At 45.2% G+C, this 22,655-nt stretch overlaps 1 protein-coding gene across 1 annotated transcript in view; it reads right to left on the bottom strand.

The window, feature by feature from the left end:
- Positions 1 to 22,655, bottom strand: part of LOC119401691 (multidrug resistance-associated protein 1) — a 73,088-nt gene that overhangs the window by 40,853 nt on the left and 9,580 nt on the right. Inside the window, exons 3-11 of the mRNA XM_037668612.2 lie at positions 21,440 to 21,568; positions 19,908 to 20,078; positions 17,018 to 17,149; positions 14,511 to 14,716; positions 13,295 to 13,567; positions 12,501 to 12,675; positions 6,616 to 6,870; positions 2,624 to 2,827; positions 1,515 to 1,661 (exon numbers count right to left, since the gene is read on the bottom strand). Of these exons, the coding sequence (XP_037524540.1) occupies positions 1,515 to 1,661; positions 2,624 to 2,827; positions 6,616 to 6,870; positions 12,501 to 12,675; positions 13,295 to 13,567; positions 14,511 to 14,716; positions 17,018 to 17,149; positions 19,908 to 20,078; positions 21,440 to 21,568 (1,692 nt within the window). The remainder of the gene's footprint in view (positions 1 to 1,514; positions 1,662 to 2,623; positions 2,828 to 6,615; positions 6,871 to 12,500; positions 12,676 to 13,294; positions 13,568 to 14,510; positions 14,717 to 17,017; positions 17,150 to 19,907; positions 20,079 to 21,439; positions 21,569 to 22,655) is intronic.

A 22,655-nucleotide genomic window follows, 5' to 3' on the forward strand; every position in this document is an offset into this window, starting at 1 on the left:
CGATAATTTTCAGAATGCGCTTTGCGTGTACTCAAGAAATAGAGAGGTGATAGAATAAACCCATCAGTCCTTATCTCTTAATGTACTCTGTGGTATATCAGCAATGAATGGAAATATGTCTCGTAGAACATCACTTTAATTTGAACAGCGAGCGATTCAATCTATCGACTTGCAACTGGTGTCAAGTTAATGAAAACTGCCCATATTTCAAGAATAACACTGTGGGTAAACAGGAAACCACGAGGAGAGTTTTCCCCGTTTTCGAGAATAAATAGACATTTCAGCGCAGAAGAAGCAAATCTTTGACTATTCATAAAGTACAGGAAGTGGCTTTATGCACTATTTGCAGGGATGCTTACAAAGTTATGAAACTTTCATTTATTGAAGGAACTTTTTTTTTTGTCTGAACAGCTGCATTAGTCAATGATGTGCTTTACTATTTATTGATGCGACTAAAACATCACTCGTCGGTGGCCAGATGCAACTATATTGCAACATAGCTTTTCATATAAAAGCAAATCTTTGTCTTTCTGCAGATTTCTGTGCAAATTACATCGCACTACTGCCCATTCTTTTCAAATGGTCAAATTTATACTTTTTATCACCTTTAACATTACTATTTCTTAGGCTTGTGCGAATTGTAAATTTTAGTTTCGAAGCGAATTCGAATCGAATTCGAATAGTATGTATCACATATTCTAAAGAATAATGAGCATATTTGTCGTGACCCCACTAACCTGCACAATAAATATTTTTTTAAATTGAAAATAGGCAAGTTCAAATGTCATTCTTTTTGGTTCAATGGAAAGTGTAAGCAACTTTGAATAGTAGCAGGATTTGACTTTCGGTAGAATGCAATAATAATAATATCTGGGGTTTAACGTCCCAAAACCACGATATGATTATGAGAGACGCCGTAGTGGAGGCGGTAGAATGCAAGCAATAACCTGTAAAATAAGTTATGTTTTAGAATTTACTATACTTAGAGCATATAAGCTGGTATAACAAGCTTTTAAACTAAAAAAAAAAAAAAATGATGAATCGATGTGAGAGTAATATAGCCTTGAAGTGAGGCTTCGCGGCAGTGCGGATTTCTCCTGGAGAGGCGTTTTCACGGTACAGCACTCCTACACTGCAGTGAAGGCACCTTTGCAGGGGGTTACATGAGGTTTATGTGCGTCTATTCATTCATTTCGAATACTTTGAAATTTAGAATAATTTAAATTAGTTTCAAAGCGAATTCGAATACAGTAATATTCGTTCGAGTACTCGAAGCACTCGAATATTCGCACATGGCTACTATTTCTACATTTTTATCAATCCTAACGTTCAATGAACACAACCATAACCCCTATGGTTTATCTTTTATCAGTTTCTTTCATATATTGCAAGTAATAATGTATGTAAAACATCGCTAAAATATGGCTTTGTACGGTAACAGATTCTAAGTACAGAAAGCATGGAAAAGATTGCACCGTTACCCTTTTTTCTTGTCTGCATGTTTTTGCACTCACCTGTACGAGCATGGAGATTAACATGGGCAACATGGAGAGTGGGAAACGGAGGATGTGGAACAGCGTGAGTGACACAAACGCCCGCTGCGGATCCAACACGTTCTTGTCGCTGATGAGCACGTACGTCATGAATGACATCAGCGAAACCTGGGCGCAAGCACATGCAACGAAGAGCTTAAATATAGATCAAAAGTAAGCATTGGTGACGTGAGTGAAACCACGTCTACGTCGTATCGATTACAGGTAAAAAGCATCACATAAGAAATGACATGATCTTTACAACGAACGCATTGCCAGAACTTAACTTATCCACAATTACCTCGATATCCAACACCAGCGAAAACTCGGATGGAAATTTGAGCAAGTTCATGAAACTCACATAATGAAACAGTGCGAACTTAACACCCAACAGGGTTGATATAGTAGGCTTCAAACTGTCAGCTTCGCACAAACTCTCCCAGTCCTTTCATAATGCGAACACGCTAAAAAACACATTAACGAAAAACACTAACGAGAAGTAGTACTGACGCTTCTGGCTTAGGTTTACAACTTGCTTTTTTTACTTTTGCAAGTGTTTTCAATTAGTCCGTGTTCATTTTCAGTAACTGTATGCTACAAAAGATTACGTTGCCTGTACACGAGATGGTTAGATGGTACTTTCTTCAGGCAGCAAAGGTCTAACAAGTGTTGTAACTGAAGAACTGCAACACATGGCTCAAAACCAATTTCAGCTATGACACCACGGTGACGTCCCAAAGTTTGGTGATCTGTGACCTCATGATGATGTCATCACGTGAGGATAATTTTTTGCATCACTCGTGTTGGCAACAACGCTGCAGGACAACGGATGACGCCCAACGGTCAATTTTCGCATTTTATCTGACATCTAAGGCTTTCACCTTAAAAATAATTTTCATTGCCACGTGTCCCCTTAAGCGATTCGTACAGGCATTTACATATGGTGTCACCAGGAGTGACTGGCAAGTCAGTGGCACTTAACAACAGCAACAACAACCAGTTCTGAAGTTCGATCACAAAGCACTGGACAAATCCTCGAAGGACAACTGCGAGTCCTGGAAAAGGAGCAGAGCGTCGCCAAGATGACTCACCAGGAACGGGGCGCAGGTCCAGAGGAAGGACATGATGCCAGACAGGTAGGCCATGCGGCGCAAGTTGCGCACCTCGCGCTCCCGAATGTGCTGCACGTGGTCCTGGAACGAGGGCTCCCAGGCGTACAGCTTGAGAACCTTCATGCCACCCAGGATCTCGTTCATCAGCTTGATGCGCTCGTCCTTGTGCTTCATCTGGCGTGTCTGCAAGCGCAGCAGAACACCGGGAACATTTGTCAAGAGAATGCTGTCACATGCACTTGACCACATAGGTCGGCAAAAAATGTGGAGCTCACTCAGACTCACTCATGAAATATATATTGCCCTTAGGGCTCACTCGGACTCAGACTCACCAAAATTTTCCTCAGCCGGACTCGCTCGGACTCAAACTGACCAAAATATTACTCACTCGCACTCACTCAGACTTAGACTCATGGCTCGATCTGAGTCTAAGCGAGTCGACTAAGTCGACTCATGAGTGAGTTTGCCGACCTACGCCTGCCTAGCAATTTGGTTGCACCAAGACAAAAGAGAGATCTGTCAGAGTTGAGTGAAAGACCAGTGCGTCCATTTCCCTACCCTGCAGCAATGCACCCGAAGGTTAGTGCAGCTAGGTGCCGCCTTCGAGACCACATAAGTGCTGGTCCAGGATTGACCCTACGCCTCCAGTGTAGCTCAATATACTTCACAAGACTGTTTATCATGAAACGATTGCATGCTACTGCTCAATGACTGTTGTACCAAAACTTGTATTTGCTAGTTCTGTCAACTAGTGGCTATGAAAGAGCAAGAGACATTGAGGTTTGGATGAACTGAACCTCCTGCATAATGAATGTGTCTTCATTTAATTTGATTTTGTATGATACTGTCATAAATGATCACGTTGGTAAAGGCTTTACCATGTTCGACGAGTTCTTAGACAATGCCGCTTTCAAGAGCCATGTCAAAAGTACAGTAAAAGCTCGTTAATTTCAACTCGGTTAAGTCGAACTTACAGTTAATTCGAACTGACGCCCTGGTCCCGGCACAGCCCCGTGTATTTCTATGGGTAAAACTCCCGATAATTCGAACGCGTCGATATCCAAAACGGTTCATTCGAGCTGGGAGCCCCTGGTTTTCATTGCACCTCGCAGAATCGGCCCAAAGCGATGACAATGTGTTGCAAAACCAAACCAAACCAAATTTACTAGAGATGCAAAACAACGAAACAGCAGCATTTCTCAGAAGATGAGAATTCAGACGCTGCGCTGGAGCTCTTGGGCAAGCGGCAAACGATGCTCATGGAGTCGCGGCAGAAGAAACGCAAGCAAATGCGAATCACTGATTACTTTTAATTTTGATTGCATTAACTCTGCCATGAAAATAAACATGTTTTGGAGCATAAATAGCGTCATATATTTCACATGAAGGTTCACTGCTAATATGAATGCATATCAGTGCTTGTCTCGAACGTATCGCTGTTAGATCTCTATAAGCTTAATTTACGAAGTCACCTGCCACAGACGTGTAGTGCCCAACGTTTATAGAACCAGGTAAGTTGCAAAACTCCCCGCGTCAGCCAACCCGTCGCGCGGCGCTGGGACAGCTTCCGGTTTGGTGGCGCTGGCGGCGCAACAAGCTTCCGCTAGCAGACGAAAACGCGTAGTCTGCGTGGCAAACGCCGGGGCAGCCGTTCAGAAAGGGCTCGGTTGTTTACTCGCCGACTCTATATTATCGTGATTTTTCGTTGCGCGGCCGCTGCAATGTAAAACTGAGTAATATTTAGCAGCGGTAAGGCAAAGTAGTAAAGCCATGGCTTTCAAGACTGTCCAAGATAACTGACGCTTGATAGCATAGCATACGAGCCTGTCCATTACCCTATAAGAAATTTACTATATGGCGCGTTCTCGTAGCGTAATTATTTAGCTAAAGCGGATGCTTGGGCGTGTTGGTACTTGTATCTTTTCGTTTTGGACTGTGCAAGTATTGCGTGGTGTTAACGAATAAATCTTTGTTGTAAGTCAGCGCTGTTGTTTGTGTAATCCTTTTTCTGGTGCTCCGTAGTTTTTCGCGCTATTTATTTTTTCGATAATTCTTCACTTTCACTTTTTTGAAGTGAGGAGTTTTCACTCTGTACCGCTGCTGTCGTTACTTGTAATTATTGAGTGGTAAAATCACCGTGCGTGTACTGCACGCCACAATTTCAGTCCTGCTACAGAAAGAAAAATTGTATTTATTTTTCGCACGCAATGCAGAGAAACAATTTTTCAGATATTGCATGTATGGTGTGATGCACACAAACGGCACAACTTATTTACAGTCTCAGGCATTAAACCTTATCAAGACAGCTCTAATTAACTGCAAAAAATTATTTACAGCAAAATTTTAGAATCACTCAAATCAAGGCAAGTTCGGGAATATCTTTGGGACGCAATCTTCGACGAGGCTCCTTTCCGCTGGCGATTTCAACCTTAACTCTTATCGTTGACCGTGTGAACGTCTTCGGGATGTCTTCTTCATGAATGTGCATATCACATACAAGTGATATGTCAGACAGTTTCTTGTCCATATGAGGAATGGCGCGATCCCACGTCGCTCGCTGGTCAAGGTCACGCGGGGCACAAATAGGTTACCAACCGTCTCGTATTTCGCGGGACGTACTGTCCCGACTTTTTATACAGCGTTGCGAGCCGTCCCTGTCGGGACAGCTATATGTCCCGGATTTATTCCGTACCGTCCAGTTAGAACTTTTTATGTGATCCAACGCACGCTTGACAACGCGCGTCACGCTCCAGAACACAAAGTTCTCACGAATAGCACGCACGAAGCAATGTTGCGGTGGCTTGCGGTGGCTAGCGGTGGCTGCGAAGGGCTTCAGTTACTTTGTCTGAACTTCTGTGCGAAATGCGACAACTTTTACGGATACATTCTCCAGCAAGAGGAAGTGTTGCGAGCAGCACGTAGCCAGCTGAAGAGGCCGAAACAATGGACACCCCCCCTCCCCCCCCCCCGTCCCGACTCCCTTCATTGAAGAGTTGGTAACCCTAGGCACAAAAGAAATGTCGGGGTGTCTCGAAACAGAACATGTCGACATGGTGAAGCCACGTAGCATATCCGAAGCACAACAGAAAACGCCAAGCTATTCGCGCAGAAAGCAGCCTCCACGGATACTGACGCGACGCGCCGCAACGCCGGCTGAAGAGAGCGGAGCGAGTGAATCCTGTTGCGACAGCAGCGCCACATCTGTAGCTGATGCAGCGGCGCCGCGCAACATCGCTCAGTTTTGCAACTGACCTGGTTCTATAAACGTTGGTGCCTAGTTCGCGATTACAAGTCCACAGGTGGTTTATTTGAGTTCTGCCCCCGCAGTGTGGTGCGATATCCGTTCATTTTCGTGCCTACCCGCTAATTCGAACTCCGGTTAATTCAAACAATTTAATAGTCCCCTTCGAGCTCGAATTAACGAGCTTTTACTGTATAAATTTTCTTTGCTCGAAATGAACATAACCGAAAACCAAACTTGCACTATATTTGCATCCTGAGATTTGATTCTATTCACACAAAAACAGAACACGAATGACTTCAAGATAGATATTTATTTACAATTTAATTAAGGTTAATTACTATGAAACACACATCAACGTACTATCACATTATTTTTGTTGCAATAGAACATTGAGTGCCTTGAAATAAGGCGTAAATTTGACGCATTTACAGACAGTTCTTCATAGGTGATGCCTCAAAGGGTTAATAATGTCTACTGTCTATTGTTCAGTGATGTGTACTGTCTACAGTTAGTTCAATGATGATTGCAGTTCCAATATGACTGCCATCTATTCAATAATGACTGTTGCCTACTTCTCAGCAATGATCTGTCTATTGCTTAGTAATCAGTGCTGTCTGTTATTCAGAGTGTTGCTTATCGCTCATTAACAGTTGTCCAGTGTACCATATAGTGTTGGTGTCTTTGAAGAGACAAGGCTCAGCTGAAAAAACATCCCGTGACAACAGACCTGAAGTTTCTTGGAGTAGGCCGCCAGGAATCCGTTGATGGGCACCATGAGCACCATGATGCCGACGCCCGAGAGCACGGCGACACCCAGCAGCTGCCAGAGGAAGTAGAGCGCCAGTGCGATCTGGTATGGCGCCGACCACAGCATGTTGAGGAACACCATGAGCTCCATGAAGCGCTGGGCGTCGTTCGACATCAGGTTCACGATCTCGCCCGTCGTCGACTCCTTCTTGGCTGCGTTGGACAGCACCAGACTCTGTGTGAAGTGAGAAGAACAACACGGCAAATGGCGATTAAACAAATTAACAAAACACAAGGGGGTGTGTAGGTGAGGGTCTCCGACAAGAAAGAGTTCAAGCCAAATTATGGCGTTTACGAAATTATACGTGATTTCAGAAGGAAAAATTGTAACGCAAAAGGAAAAAGAACAAGAGAACACAGGACTTGCAATAAATTTGGTGCTAATGATCCAAAAGCACACATTAGTACATGACACTAAACAGTTAGCACTGCCCATTCATAATGAAAAGATTAACAAAAATACACCAGAGATAGACTTTCTGTAAAGTGTGTTTCTTTTTGAAGATCCAACGGCCCAGAAGTTCTAAACATCAACTGCACTGAGTATTAAGTGGAAATTGGGGCAACAATTTAGCAAGAACCACATAAAATGGCGTAAGTAGAGCTAAAGTTGTAACGCTGAATGTATGCAACGGTGCTTTACGAACGTGCAGTAACGAAATTTAATGAATGAATGCTTTTATTCATCCCAGTCAGCTAGGGGAACGGACACCAGAAAAAAAAGTCACAAAAATGTATTACAGTAGACTTACAGCTCGAGGACACAACGACACTGTGGCTGAATGAAAAAAGTTGGGAAACTGAGGAATCAAGTTCCTCCGCGCTGCCACCATAGGGCCTCTTCAATTTTTCAACTCGCAGGCTGCCATAGCTAGCCGGAGCCAGCCGGAGCACATTCCTTTTTATCACACTGCACTTCTGGTGCGGTCGGTTTTGGCTGTGGACTTGCTCAGGCCGTATGTACCCACTCTTTGGGAGCAACAATGATCGTCACTGCCTATATTCTTAGTTTCTCGATTATGCGAAGCCCGAATTATACGATGATTTTGCGTGGTCCCCTAAAGGTCATATAATAGGGGTTCCACTGTAGTTTGTTGTCTTACAACAAACTATGTTGTAAGACAGCGCACAGTGAGTCTTCTTCCTTATCATGGTGTTCTTGCACTGTAAGTCTACTGTAATGGATTTCCAACGAGCCCAAGCCTCTACACTTGTCACAAAAAATGTAACCTGAAAACTAGGGGTGTGCGAATATTCGAACTTTCAAATGTTTTTCGTATAGTGTTTGCTATTCGATTCGATTTGCAACGGAATTTTACTATTCGAACCTCCGGAAAATAAATATAACGGTTTATAATAATGGAAAAGAAATATAATGACGATAAATCAGCGTGCAGCGTGCTTGGTCTTTCGTTTTGGGGCGCCGACGTGCGAAGCTGCTAGCCGCTTCCACCGGTGCTCCGAGTGATCGCTGTGCAACAAGCTTGGCCGGGGGGTCCGCTGCCGATGCATCAAGTGCCCATCCACGATTCCGAGCAGCCAGCGGGTGATGCGATTAGTTGCTTGCACAGAAGCACATTGCAGCTTCTTCGCTTTCATGAAAAAGCCACAACTAATGTGAGTTAGGCCTAGCCACAACTTCGAGCAGTACGCTCGGTCGTGGTGTGCGTGGCTGCGGTGCCTGATGTTTCAAAGTGGATCATGCTCAATCGCGAGTACAAAGTGTCGTCCAGCGATGGTCTTCGTCACGTGGTCCGAAGTGCTGACAAGCAGAACCTCTAACCACGGGTCCCACGAGTTGGTACAAGGCGCGCGTCTGCGATGTTCGCAACGAGTGTGGCGCACTATCGTGATCTGATGATTGAGGTTCCGCTTGCAGCTGCCAAACTAAAGGGTACCGTATATTGCCGCGTATAAGTCGACTCCGAATATAAGACAAACCCCCCCAACTTTTGACCCCGAAATCCGGAAAAAAACTGCAAATGAATTATTTTGAAAAATTGGCCACATTGACAAAGAAAAAATTTATTGCCGGCAAATTACAAGTTTAAGCCTTCATGTGGCAGTCGTGATCGCGCACTTCACGAAAGCTTCGCGCACCATGCTGTCTGGCAGCCCATACCAAGCGTCGGACACCCACTGTGCCACAGTGCTCAAAGGAGCCCGCCTCACACGCCCCGTCGGCGTCTGGGGCTTGTCGTCCTGGTCCATCCAGTCTTTGTAGAGTGACGCCACCCGATCCTTAAATGGCTTATTCAGTGCCACGTCGAGCGGCTGGAGCACAGGAGTCAAGCCACCCGGGATGATTGCCAACTGGCAATCCGCGTTAGCCACGGCTCTCTTCACACGTTCCGTGATGTGACCCCGGAACGAGTCAAGCACAAGCATGCTCTTGGGCCTGAGAAGACCGCCTGGGCGCCGGAGCCAGACGAGGCGGAACCATTCAAGCACCGTCTCCTCGGTGAAAAACCCCTTCTCGTTGACGCGAACGATGACTTTTGGGGGGAATTTCTCCTTGGGCATCGTCTTCCGCTTAAAGACGATAAAAGGTGGCAGTTTGTGGCCGTCGGCGGTGCAACACAGCATCACCGTAAAACGGTTGTGCTCGTTGCCCGTCGTCATCAGGCGCACTTGCCGCTCACCTTTAGCCGACACGGTCCGTTTGCTCGGCATATCGAACCAGACAGGTGTCTGATCGGCGTTGCCGATCTGGCCGAGCGTGAAGGCGTGTTGCGCCTTCCGTTCACTCACGAAGTTCAAAAAGGCTTCTTTTTTTTCTTCAAACTCCTCGGGTGGCTTCTGACAGACAGTCGTGCGCCGCCTTAGGCTCAGCCCGTTCCTACTCATAAAATTTGTCACCCACTTCTTAGAAATCTTAAATTCACTGCGGGCGATCTCCAGACCGCTCGCAACACTACGCGCCTTCACCTGAATGTCCTCGTAGGACACACTCAGGCCTTTGTCCCGCTGTTCGCTGACCCATTTTTCGACAGCCTCTTCGATGGCAGGGTACTTCCCTTCCTTCGGTCCCCGGAACGATTTACGCGATCCAGCGCACGCGAAAAGTTTATCTCTTTGTTGGCGCCAGCATCGCACACATTTTTCCGAGACGCCGAATTCACGTTCCGCTGACAGGTTGCTCGACGATTCGGCGTGAAGAATCACTTTTCGCTTGAATGCGGCATTATAGCTGCGCCGATGAGCAGGTGCCATTTCGGTGCGCGGATCTGTTGACGAGGGCGAAAACCACCGAAAGAGGAGCAGAGAGCTTGCTAAGCCTGAGCAGATCGAATCAACGCGCAGGGGCGCAGGCCCACAATGCACTCCGACGCAGGTCACAAGCCGATCCAAAGCCCATGCCGAAGCCGAAGCTCTCCGTCCGGCCTCCGAGATTCGCACGTGCAAGATCGGATCTCTGGAGGCTGCATTCGCAGTGTTGATCCACCGTACCGTAACAGAGCATTTAGTACCGTACGTAGAAAATGGGTAAAATATATTTCTTCTAATTGGTTTTGCTATAATATGGATATAAAAAAGGCGTAAAGTAATAGTAATAACCTTGATAAACGCTGGTCGCCTTACGTTTGTTTTTTTTACCCCCCCCCCCCTTTTTCATGTAGGAATCTGCATATAAGCCTACCCCCCTAAACTTGGCGCTCTGATTTTTAAAAAAAAAGTCGACTTATATGCGGCAATATACGGTAATTATATTCTAAGTGATCATTGACCCGTGAACACAGAACGAACAAACACGTCATCAGTAGCGTGATTGTTGACAACCGTGACCTCGCGACGTGCCAGCAGCAGACGACGCTCTTCCGAAGCGAGCATTGGACCAATGGCGAGGCGTGCTGGAGCAATATCGCGGACACAGCCAATGGGAGATCTCGAAACGAACTTTAAACATTCGCTTTTTGTACACTTGTTTCTGAATGGAGGACCTAGCTGAAGCGGGAAATTTCAAGACGGAGAAATGTTCTTTCCGACGAGCCCAAAATGGCGGCATCTGGTTGCGCCATTGCGGACTTCTAAGTATTCGAAAAATATTCGAGAAATACAGTAAAAGCTCGTTAATTCAACACCCGTTAATTCGGAAATTCGGATAATTCGGACAGCTCTATGGGTCCCGGCCAAAGTGCATGCTAATCTATGGGACCAAACCTTCGTTAATTCGTCAGAATTGGGCTCCGCACCGCTTAAGGGGAGACGTGGGTCTTGAAAAGTGTGTTTTTAATAATTGGGTGAACAGAATGAAATTTAATACACTTATTCAGCTTTTTCTGTAGATTCCAAATATGTGAGTAGATTTTTCATAGCTGCATTAGAACAAAAGATATGCTGTTTCTACAACGTTTTCTAGCACATTTCTTACGGGGATTTTTGGCAACTTCTTTTCGTCAAACACAAAAGCAAAGTATGTGGCAAGAACACCAGAAAGCTGATCTAGCCGATGATGCTATTTATTTTGTTATATAATATTGTTTACCAAATGATAACTCTCAATAATCATAAAGTGTATGAAGCAAAAATTTTTCGCTCATATTTGCGTGCATTTATCTTGCATTCGAAGTTCGATGAAAACAATAAAATTAGCATCATCGGCTAGACGAGCTCTCTGGCAGTCTTGCCATATACTTTGTTCTTGTGTTTGACAAAGCAAAGTTGCCAAAAAGTACCGTAAGAAATATGCTCTCAGAAAGCTCATATCTTTTGTTGTAATGCAGATAATAAGAATCTACTTGAAGATTTGGAACCTGCAGAAAAATCTGAATAAGTGTACTAACTTTCATTCAGCTAACCTAAGTAATAAAAAAACTTTTTTCAAGACCCACGTCTCCCCTTAATTCGGACAAATGCTGACGGCTGCCGCTACACAAAAGTGGTAAAACATCGCTGGCACCACTGGAGCGAAACCGAAACCTGAGTGACATCGCCATCGTCATCAACTAGTGGGGGCGATCGCAGCGTCACCGAACGTCGGCGTCTGCTTTCTTCGCCCCAATGCGCCTCCGACGCCATTTTCCCTTGTGTTGTGTCGGCACCGTCTCTTCTTGCGGAGTTTTCTTATTTTTCCCCGTTGTGACCGTGTTTACATGTGAGGCCCGAGCATGCGGCAGTAGCTGACGATGGCATTGACGAGTTATCAGCCGAGTCCACCGACGATGACTGTCCGACCTTCGATGCTGTCCTTCCCACAAATATGACCCTTCAGGACTACATCGCGATTGATGATTGTGTCGCCACGACTGGTCTCCTGCCCAATCAAGAAATTATTAATGATGTCGTGACCTCATCGTCGCACCTCACGGGAAGTCTCGGAGGCGCTTTTGATATTAGAGGACGTTTGCCTGAGCACTTGCAACAGTTTGCGTGCTGTTGGCCATTTGGAAGAGTTAAGAAAAATTGTAATGTCAGCCGGAATCTGCGCGAAAACGCAGACGACCAGTACAAAATACTTCAGCAAATAAAGGTATGCCTCTGCAACTTGATTTTAATGTTTTTCCTGTTTATTCGTTAATTCGGCATTTGGTTAATTCGGACATTTTTTCCGGTCCCGTGAAATCCGAATTAACGAGCTTTTACTGTATTCGAAAATTATTCAATTCGATTAGCACTCAAACTTTATTATTCGAATTCACTTCGCACGCAAAATTTTGCTATTTCCACAGCTCTACCAAAAACATCTATGGCCCGATAACAAGTACAAACGTACGCCACAGAAGTGTGGCACACAGGCATTGTTCACTTGAGCATGCAATGGCGAAACAACGCTTGCACCATGGCGGACACAAGATGGCTGCCCACCTTGCGGTAGATGGCCGAGATGAGGCAGGTGCGGATGCGCATGCCGACGATGTACATGCGGTGGAAGTACCGCGACAGCACCAGCGACTGGAGCGACGCTGTGACAAAGATGAGCACCGCGTAGAACACCCCTTTCCAGGCTGGCTCATCCGAACCCACAAAGGCAATCATCACACTGTGGTGGGAAAGAGAAAAGGCACAGAATGAAGTGGCTGAATGCATTAAAAGTTTCGTTTTTGTTAAAAAAAAAAACAAAAAAAGCAGCGTGAAGAAGCATCACCGTGGCAACGCATCGTTACTTTCGGTTGCTAAAGAGAGCTTGTGTCATCTGCACGTTTCCTTTGTTTTGTTATCAAATGGACACTAATGTGAAACATTACAGTAGAACCTCGTTGATATGTTCCTGTTTTGTCCAATTTCCCAGTGGCAATGTTCGCGATATCGTTATCAAGCGAAACTGCGCAACGTTTTAGTGAAATCAGATTGCATGTTTTCCCAGATAGCATGTGTTTTGCTCACATTTCTTTCTTCAAAAACGTATGGACAGGGATCTACTGTAATCAGTTTAGGCTGGTAAACTATTTTTTGAGAATTTCATTGTATTAAATTTTGTGATCACTAGTTCCTTATCAGAACACACTGAGGTCCAAGTTCGACGTTTCGAATTTTCTACAAATTTGTTCAACTTTTTGTTGTTCTGTATACAAGGTAGCCTTTCAAAATGTGCTAGCGCATCTGTTTTCGTTGCAAGTACGGCACTCTCCCCAGGGAATCGAACCCGCAACCTCACTCACCGAAGCAGTTGGGGCGACACGAACTGCAGCGTGTCATGAACCAACTTCAGGATGCTGCCGAGGAAGAAGCTCGGACCGAACGTCTGAATCAGGGCCTTGACGATGCTGAGCTTCGCTCGCCGCTCGCCGCCCGACGGCAACGAAGCCGAGCTGCCCGACTTCTTCCGAGAGGTTGGGTCGGAGAACTTCACCTCGCCGCCGTCGTGGTTGGCGTGGTTGTGGTGGAAACTGGCCGCCACGTCACTTCCTGCTGGCGCCCCTGCGGCTGTATTCCTGCCAAAGAGAGATTTACCGTATTTTCTCAAGTACAACCCACTCAGGTATTGACGCACACAACTTAGCTGCACTTAGGTCACGAACTGCTGACAAGGCCGTGTTGGTCAAGTTTGGCTGGCAGTGTGCTGTAGCGGAAAGCTTTTGTACGTTTGCACCCGTAAACACAGAGATGGGGAGAGTATGCATGAGGGATGAACTAAAAGGCAATGCACTTGAAGCGTAATAGTCGTGCATCTGCGGTTTAATGGTTAGAGCATTGGGCTTTCGGGGGATTCTGGTTAGAATCTAACTATCAAACATGCAATCTCTTTATGGCATAAATACATGGCAGGGTTCTCCCAAGAAACTTTTTATGGGTGGACATTTTGAGAGTTTGGGTGGGGGGACAGAATATTAAGTTTAATAACATCGCGTTTTTAAACTTCCCATTTTCAACACACATTCACATGGTCGCGCACTTCTGGCATCTATGGCACACATAGAAAACGGAAGCAACAGTACGGCTGTTTTAGCACTGGCACTGGAGTTGGCGATCTGTGAAACCACGAGGCCACCTGATCAGACTCCCTTTCACATAACCAGGTGGCGGGAGACACAGCTCGCTGTAGTTGTACGCACACGGCTGCTATTTATTGGTTCCTCAGGGGTCAATCAGAGCAGTGGGAGGTCTATCGAAAGCAGTGGGTGGTGAACCAGAACGGTGTGCGGTACTTCCACCGCCGCCCATCATGGGGGGAACCCTGGTATACGGCTATACAGCTTCTGGTACAATTTCCATAAATCGTGGGAGTGCAGCATCTTGACGTCGTAGCACACGAATTTATGGTCTGTAGAAGTTAGACAGCTTAAATAAAGTGCCAAATTGCAGGAAAAGACTAAGAAGGCCTTGCTTTATAAAAATAAATATATAAAGCAGCGGAGACAGAGTGCACACACACACCTGTCCCTCTGAAGCTGCGCAGCCGCAACCTGCTTGAGCCAGTGGCGGTCAAAGTCCGGCACGACTTGGTCGGTGCGGTCCTTGAAGTTGAGCGCCCACAGATCAGAGGCCTCGAGGGGTCGCCGCCAGCCCTTGTAGGCCAGCGGGTCAAACCACGAGAACAGAAGCTGAGAAAGGAACGAGGCACCGGCCTCCGGGCTCTCCTTCTGCAAGCGGACAGGGACAATATTGTCACAACAATATTGCCACAACAATATTGTCACGACGTCAAGACAGAGGTCGCAACGCCAAAATCCACAGCATAGTGGGACACAAAATAAACGAGAACTAACAGACAATCAAGCCAAGGAAAGGGGAAGTCATTTGTAGTAACTGTGGTATAAATGAGAAGAAATGAAAGAGGACGAAAAGATAACTTGTTGCCTGCAGTGACCGAACCTGCAACCTTCGAATAACGCGTTCGATGCTCTGCCAATTGAGCTACTGCGGCGGTCATCCTTCCGTCCACTTAATTGGGTATATCTGTGCATTTAAACCTGGGAGTGTTAATCAGTGCCTGCTGGAGTCACATAGAACATGACACCAGCAGGCGGGAAAGGGTGTTCCACACCCGCCATCGTGGCTACGAGCAGCACTGATTAACACTCCCTGGTTTAAATGCACACTGTTTGTACAAGCTGAGCACAAAAAAGTTAAAGAATAGGCACATGCAAGAATTCTGAAGGTCACAAATATTGCAGTAATACTCAAACCTCATTAAACAAGGTCACATCTGCCACGAAAATAACTTCGTTATATCCAAAAAGTCGTTATAAACATTTATTTGTAGTATTGTAGCTCTGACAAGACTATTCTTCATCTACTTCGTTATGACCGATAATTCGTTGTATCCATGTTCAATATATCAAGGCTTGAGTGTACGTGCATGACAGCTTTTCTTTCTCTCATAGACATCATCTCTTGGAAGACGCACAACTTATAGCTTGATAAGTACCCTATGGTTCCACAAAAACAAAAGTAAAATTCTTACCCAATACTGCAACAGAGACCAAACAGATGTTGTTAAGTACCATGAAATGGCTGCTGATTCCTTGTGGCTATCTTGCACACAGGCAAACTCACTTTTTTTTAACCGTTTGGCTAACACTAATTTCCGCTCAACCGAATGACTCGGCAAAAACAGAGTTTTAGTTCCATTATACTTGCGTCAAAAGAACGTTCAAGTTCAATCTCCCTTATGACGAGGGATGTACAGACCTTAAATTATTTTTCAAACAAAGAGTCGGAAGAACAGAGAATACACGAAAACATCTGCTCTGGGGATGTGCCCTTGGGATAATGCAAAAAACACACTCACTAATTTGCGAGTTCACACTAAGGAGCAGTCACTTCGATGAGCAACAAATCCTTACCTTAGCCTGTAAAACAACAAAATAAGAGACGTTTACCAATAGTTTAAGTTTACCAATGGCAGCAACGTCAAACATGCAAACAGTGTTACAAGAGGCTTAATTAAGTTGACTAGCGTAAGTACGATATTGGACAAATACCCTCAGATGCGGACATAAGTTTGGTTTCTAAGGTAACGTAGCTCAGCATCATCGAATTAATTCTGCTGCATCAACGTAATGCGAGAAGCCTGTTAATGCATTTATACAATGGCATAATTTGATATTTTTGTTCTTCATGAATATGCAAGTTCAACGCAGCAGTAACGAGCGCTCATTCTTCAGGGGTAAAGGTGATCGTCAGGATTGGGCGAGTATCGCATGTAATAGCAGACAGCAATGGCAAAGCATCAGCATGTTCAAGGGACACTAAAGAGAAACCATGAATCGGTTTAGATTGATCAACTGTACTCTGAGAACTCTATATACCGTTACTTCCACCCACCATGGGTTTACTAACAGAGAAGAAAATCAAGGTTAATTTGAGCAGCTTGTTAATGAACGTAAGAAATCGGCGCGGAATCTCCTTTCAAAGCTTTATTTTCAAAATCTGCGCAGAAAGCTCGTGACATCACGGATTTCAAAGTGTATTTTTCATATTTTGGAGACATTGGCTCAATGAAATTACCTGAAACTTGGCATGTTAAGTCGGTGGCCCCCTCAGAGGACAATGTACTTCATGTCTATTGATTAAGAACTACACAGGACCTACTAGATGCTGTCAAAATCTATGATGACATGGTATTTAAAGCAGGATTTTGAAGGTGGTGTCACCACCCGCATTTTCTTTTTGTGCATTTCCTCGCTTACCAAGCATCTGATCGTGGCAAGCCTGGTGATTTTGGAATTGGGAATGCGTAATTTACTATTACGAGGAAAATCGTTTTTCTCTTTAGTGTCCCTTTCAGAAGTGAGGTATGTCGGGACGGTGCGCATAAATCCATCGTAAATACAGCGCAAAAACAGAGACGAAAACACACCAGAGGGTATGAACAAGAACAAGGTCAGAACAAGAACACAAGAAGATACATTTTTGTAATAAAATCAAAACAAACTTGCCTCTTCAGGTGGCAGCACATGCTGCCTATAGATGGGCTTGCTGTCGGCGAAGCAGTTTAGCAGGAACTGAATTACCACCAACGGGAAGTACGCCATGTACGCGCCGAAAAATAGTGGCTCTCCTGGCCTTTCCTGCAAGTGACACCAGAAGGAGCGACTGAGTGAAACGACAATCATGCAAAGTTGTTCCTCGATCATTACGGATCATTTGTTCGCAAAGGAAATGACAGCTGAGCAATGTTTCTTAAAGGGCCGTTAAACCACCTCCGATAATTCTTTAGCATTTCAAGCAAGCACGCACATTGAGCTCAGAATGCCTTCACTATCAACAATGCCAAATGCGGTAGCGCTAGGAGTGGCAGGTGCGCCACAAATTCCAAGAAACAATCCCATGTCGTCTTCGGGCCTATCGGTATCCCCAATGTCGGCCGTGATGTCACCATTCGCGTCTTGTCATGTCATCCACTGTTTGCCTGCTCGCAGGTAAGCACACTCACCACTCTTGTTCTTCGTATGGTGAGAAGGAGCATTGGTCAGGACAAAGGAGCCGATGAATGGAGCGTAGCGAAGGAAAGAGCGAAGCAAGTGAGGGCCGCATTTCGATCATCAAGCGTGTGTAACTCCGCCATTACGGCACCATTTCGAAAAATTCTCGTGGCTGAGTGTTCGTTGAAGACTCGTGCACTAATTGCAACACCACAACTAAATCTTGACCTCTGGGTGGTTTAGCAACCCTTTAAAACTCACCAACTTTACATCACATGCTCAAGCCTGTCTAAGCACCTTTTGCAAAGGCAGCATTTCCATTGTGAACAAAGTATCTGCACTGATCCAAAAAAAGTCTCTGTCTTGACTTTGGTGAGTGGCCTGTTAGTTTTCAAAAGACTATGCCTTACCAGACTGCATTTTGTCAAATCCTTGACTACATCAACACTGAGACTGTGACATAGTCTTTTCCGTAGATAGCAGGCAAGACTATACAAAAACAGAAGACCTTTGTCACCACTCACATTCACAATAGAAAAATATGCATGTGCGTCCCATATGAATACATAATACATTACGCACATATACTGTCAAATCCCGCTACAACGAAATTGACGGGACGCGCGATAAAGTCGCGCGATAAAGTTCGTTGTCGCGGAATTTCGTTGCAGCGAAATTTCATCTATAGACCACAAAAAATAGGAAGATCTGATGATCATGACTCGTCCTTTGGTCCCGGCAAGCGCATGCATTGTCCTTTGCATTCAACTCTCGCTAACTCGGACGTACTTGGCCGCACACCTAGTGAATGTATTTTCTCACGTATAACACGCACAAAATATACAGAAAATTTAGCGCTAAACTCAGGGTGCGGGTTATACGCAAATTTCGGTGCGCAAGTTGGCTTCACGGTAATGCAAGGAAGGCGGCTTTGCGTCAATACGCCAGTTGTACACGTGGGTTACACACAAGCAAATACGATATGCAGGCTACCCTCGAAGCATGCGGAGCGCGTAACGCCGCGAAGGAGCGTGCCAAAGTTTGCTAGAGGCTTACTGAAAACAAAGTGCCAAAGCTCCGCACTACCACAGTCATAAGCGAGAGAAAGGAAAGCCGAAATGCTTCGCGCCATTTTACTTTATTGCCTTTAATCTTTCTTCCGGTGTGTTAGCTGCGTACTTGAGCGTATTCGCTATCGATGATCGCGACGATAGCGACCACAGTTTTCTGCGCAGCGGTTGCGGCGAACGGTAGTTCTGTTGTCAATCTGTGCGCTCTGGCCGTGCGCGTGCCTTCAGAACTGCGTCGTTGCTATATGCGATCGCGTCTACCGCTGTTTTGACTGCAGCATTGCAGTTGCGGCACAATGTAGTTATGCTCGGACTAGGTGCACGCTGGCCACGCGTGTGCCTTCAAAACTCCGTGGATGTCATTCTCGATCGCAGGGCTTGTGACGACGAGCAGTAGTTTTGTTTTGTGTGCTACGTCAAAACAATGACGGGAGTTCTTGAAGAACGATTCTTCCGCGGCCCGCACAAGCATCAAACCTGCCGGCAGCATCATGGCGGATGGACGATCTGTCGCTGAGCATCTCAATGGCGAATAATTTACCGGGTGTGCGTGTGGTGGCAGAAAGCATGCCTCCGATGATGACACGGGTCTTGCGATGCGGCCGCACAGGTCTGGCAACGAGAAATGGTTGAGTTTCTAGCGGAATTTCGCGGCAATCCTAGGCAAGCTCCATTTCCTTATGTGGTGGCACTCGCGAAAACTTTGTTCAAGCGGAAATACCCAGAAAAGGTATTCGTTGTGACGAGACCTTTTTCGCATTGTTTTCTATGGGTGGCTGATGGGGAATCGAAAATTATTCGTTGTGGCGGAAATTTCGTTGTAGCGTACTCGTTATAGCAGGATCCGACTGAAGTAACATAGCAAGCACCGAGATTGGGCTAGTAGGTACTGATCTATAGCTTCTGAAAGTGCATATATACACAAACCACAGAAGCGCTTGTTTTTTTTCCCGTGTTCTTTCATGGTTCGTGTCTTCTTGCGCTATCAAAAGCTATGGCACATACCATGTAATTTATCGCAAAATCAAGTGTCGCATCTGTCAGCGATAACAAGGTTCACTGACAATCGCAAATAGGCAGTATTGATTGAAGCACTGAGAGTTATAGCAACGTTCAGTAACCGACAGTAATAAGTGATTCAGTGATCGACAGTGAGATTTCTGCAACTGAGAGAGATAGACAGAGAGAGCAGAGATCAAGCGCTCCAACTCTGCCGAAAATGGGAATGTGGCTTTGTGCATGTGCATAACTGATGTGGCAGTAATGAAAATCGATGGATCAAAAATTTCAAGTTTTGTTCCATGCTAGGTCTTCATCAGAGTCCACGAGCTTACTTCTTTGGCATAGTCTGGCGCATCTTCGTCGGGCGGTGCTAAGGCACGCTTGAGGTGTGACCGGTACGCCACCACGCCGAAGAGCATGAGCAGGAACCAAAATAAAAAGAGCACCACCGAGCTCTGCTTGCCTCGCTTCCGACCCGCAAGGAGCAGCAGGCCAGCCAGCAACTGCGCATGAAAATTTAACGACATAAAATGCATCCACATCAGGAACTTACCAAAAAAATCAAATTCTGTGTTTGACAAGACAATATCACAACAATATCCCCTTCAGCGGCTTGTCATGCACTGTGTGTTAGTACTTCAACTGGCTTGAAACACGATGTGCACATTTCGTACACGTTGTCGAGCTAGACAATGCATTACACTAAGGAAATATGTCCAGCCGAAAACAAACGACCACAGGAAACGATGAAGAAGATGGAAAAGCGGATGGATTACCAACTGTTTATTCAACAAAGTGGCGCACAAACTCAGCCGCTTTCCTGTCTTCATCATTTCCTACGGTTGTTAGTTTTTGGCTGGATATGTTTCCTCAGTGAACATTTTGTATACACACTTCCCGAGTGGACAACTAGTGCTCATTTAACATTGTAGTGCTGCATGTTGCTGAAGATCACTTAGCTGAACACACGTCTCAGTCATTCGATGTGCCCTATTCCAGAAGCCACGCCAAAATTACAACTTTTGTTTGCTCGAAATGCATTCAACCGACAACAAATTGCCCATGTATTTCGAGCCTGAGAGTTGATTATTCTTGTACAAAAACAGAACGTGCCTGACTTCAGAATAAATAGATATTTAATTTCACAGATTAAGATTAAATACTCAAAAAAATGCATGAATCGACACAATTACCACCTTCTCTTCCTTGCAATAAAATATCAAGTGCCTTGGAAAAAATTTGCGTAAGTTAGACATATTTACAGACAGTCCATCATAATTCACACCTGAAGGGAATATTATGAAAAAATTTGTAGTACGGGAGTTCAGATTAATTTTAACTATTTGGGGTCCATCAAAGTGTACCTAAATCTAGGCACACGAATGTTTTTTTTTTTGCCTTTTGCACTCATCAATATGCGGCTATCACTGTGGCCAGGAATCGAAGATGTTTTTAGGCTTAGCCAGCACAACACTAACAGATAAGCTACCACAGTGTCTTGGGCTTGAGTTCAAAGCCATTTTGCTGTCAAAAAACAGGTTTTCACTAACAAATATTCCTGGATGGAGAGAGATACACTCAAACCTCGATATAACGAACCCGGATATAACAAATTACCGGTTATAACGAAATAAATGAAGATCAAGTCTTGTCATAGATACAGTGCTACAAATATATGTTTTTAACGAATTTTCGGATATAACGAAGTTATTTTTGTGGCAGATGTGACTTTGTTATAATGAGGTTTAAGTGTACCACATTGGTGAGCTGTTCAAAGGCTGTCTTTTCTTCTTCGTCTTGAATGCTATTGCATTAATTTAGGCACAGCTGCCAGCAATGAGTGACAAAAACAAAGAAAACTCACGAATGTCGTAAGCTTGATGAAAGGCGTGTAGAAGTAGACGGACGGCAGGGCGATGCCTTCTGAGAGGGCTGCGTGGCCGGCATAGCTGAACTCGACCAGCGATATCACGAACAGTATAAAGGTTATGGCCTGTGCAAAAGAGGAAGAGGAAGAAAAAGAAACGTCAAGGGCACATTCAGCATCACGCGCTCAAAACAGGCACTGGCACTTTTGCAACATGGCTGTACTGAGGTGAAGAGAAATTAAGGCAGTCACGAACCACTGTTCCAAGTATTCATCGAATGACCTCAGTATCGGAGTTTCCTGCTTCCCGAATCGATTGCTGCAAAGATTTCTCAAACCTGTTAAAAATGAGTGGAGTTACAGGTGTTTGTCGTGCGCTTTAAATGCTTTCTCTCTTCTCTTGTCCCGACTAGCGCGCTGGAAGTTACACAGAGAGGGATGGCACAGGAAAAAGAAGTTACATGCATGATGAAATGCATGAAGTGCAGTCATGATGGGTGCATGATGAAATGCAATCGCTCTCTCCCGTTGCGATTTCTGTGCGTGAGTGTAGCTCACTATCTAATGTTCACTGACTGTGGAGCGCGGTGCCGGCCTGTGGCAGCCCCCCGTGGTAAGAAGTGCGTATCATCCAAACGCTGCTCCGGCCAACAGCATGCTTCTATTTGATGTCAAACAGCAGGCGCCGGAGTTCCGAAGAGAGCAAGCACACGTCTCTCTATGAAAAGAGAGCGCCTGAGAAAATGGAAACTTTATGCTCCTTCTAAACTCTCTTTGCTGCGCACAACTGCAAGATTTGGATGGGCTGTTAACAGCAGTGTCTGCTATCCGCAACACATGTTTTCTCACAAGGCCTTAGGGGTGGTTCGTGACCCCTTGAAGGGAACCACTCATATGGATACTGGACTTTTGCCACACTCTGACACGCACATTGCAATGCGTGCCTCAACCTTCGTGAAGCCAGTTAAGCCTGCACCGTAAAGAAATAATTTTTAATTTACGGGGCTGATGCTGGCCACAAAATAGCACTGGCAAATACGTTGCAACCACGTGGGCACCAGTAAAGCCATGCGAAGTAGATGATTATTGCTCTGCGACAGAAATATGCCTGAAAGTTTGCACCTGTTCTTAAGTGCATTGCCCAGTAGCGATTATGTCCTATGCATGCATCTCTATCATTATACATATAACTTTATAGTAGCCCTTTGCTGTT

This window comes from Rhipicephalus sanguineus, chromosome 8, assembly GCF_013339695.2.
Source record: "Rhipicephalus sanguineus isolate Rsan-2018 chromosome 8, BIME_Rsan_1.4, whole genome shotgun sequence".
Classification (NCBI taxonomy): domain Eukaryota; kingdom Metazoa; phylum Arthropoda; class Arachnida; order Ixodida; family Ixodidae; genus Rhipicephalus; species Rhipicephalus sanguineus.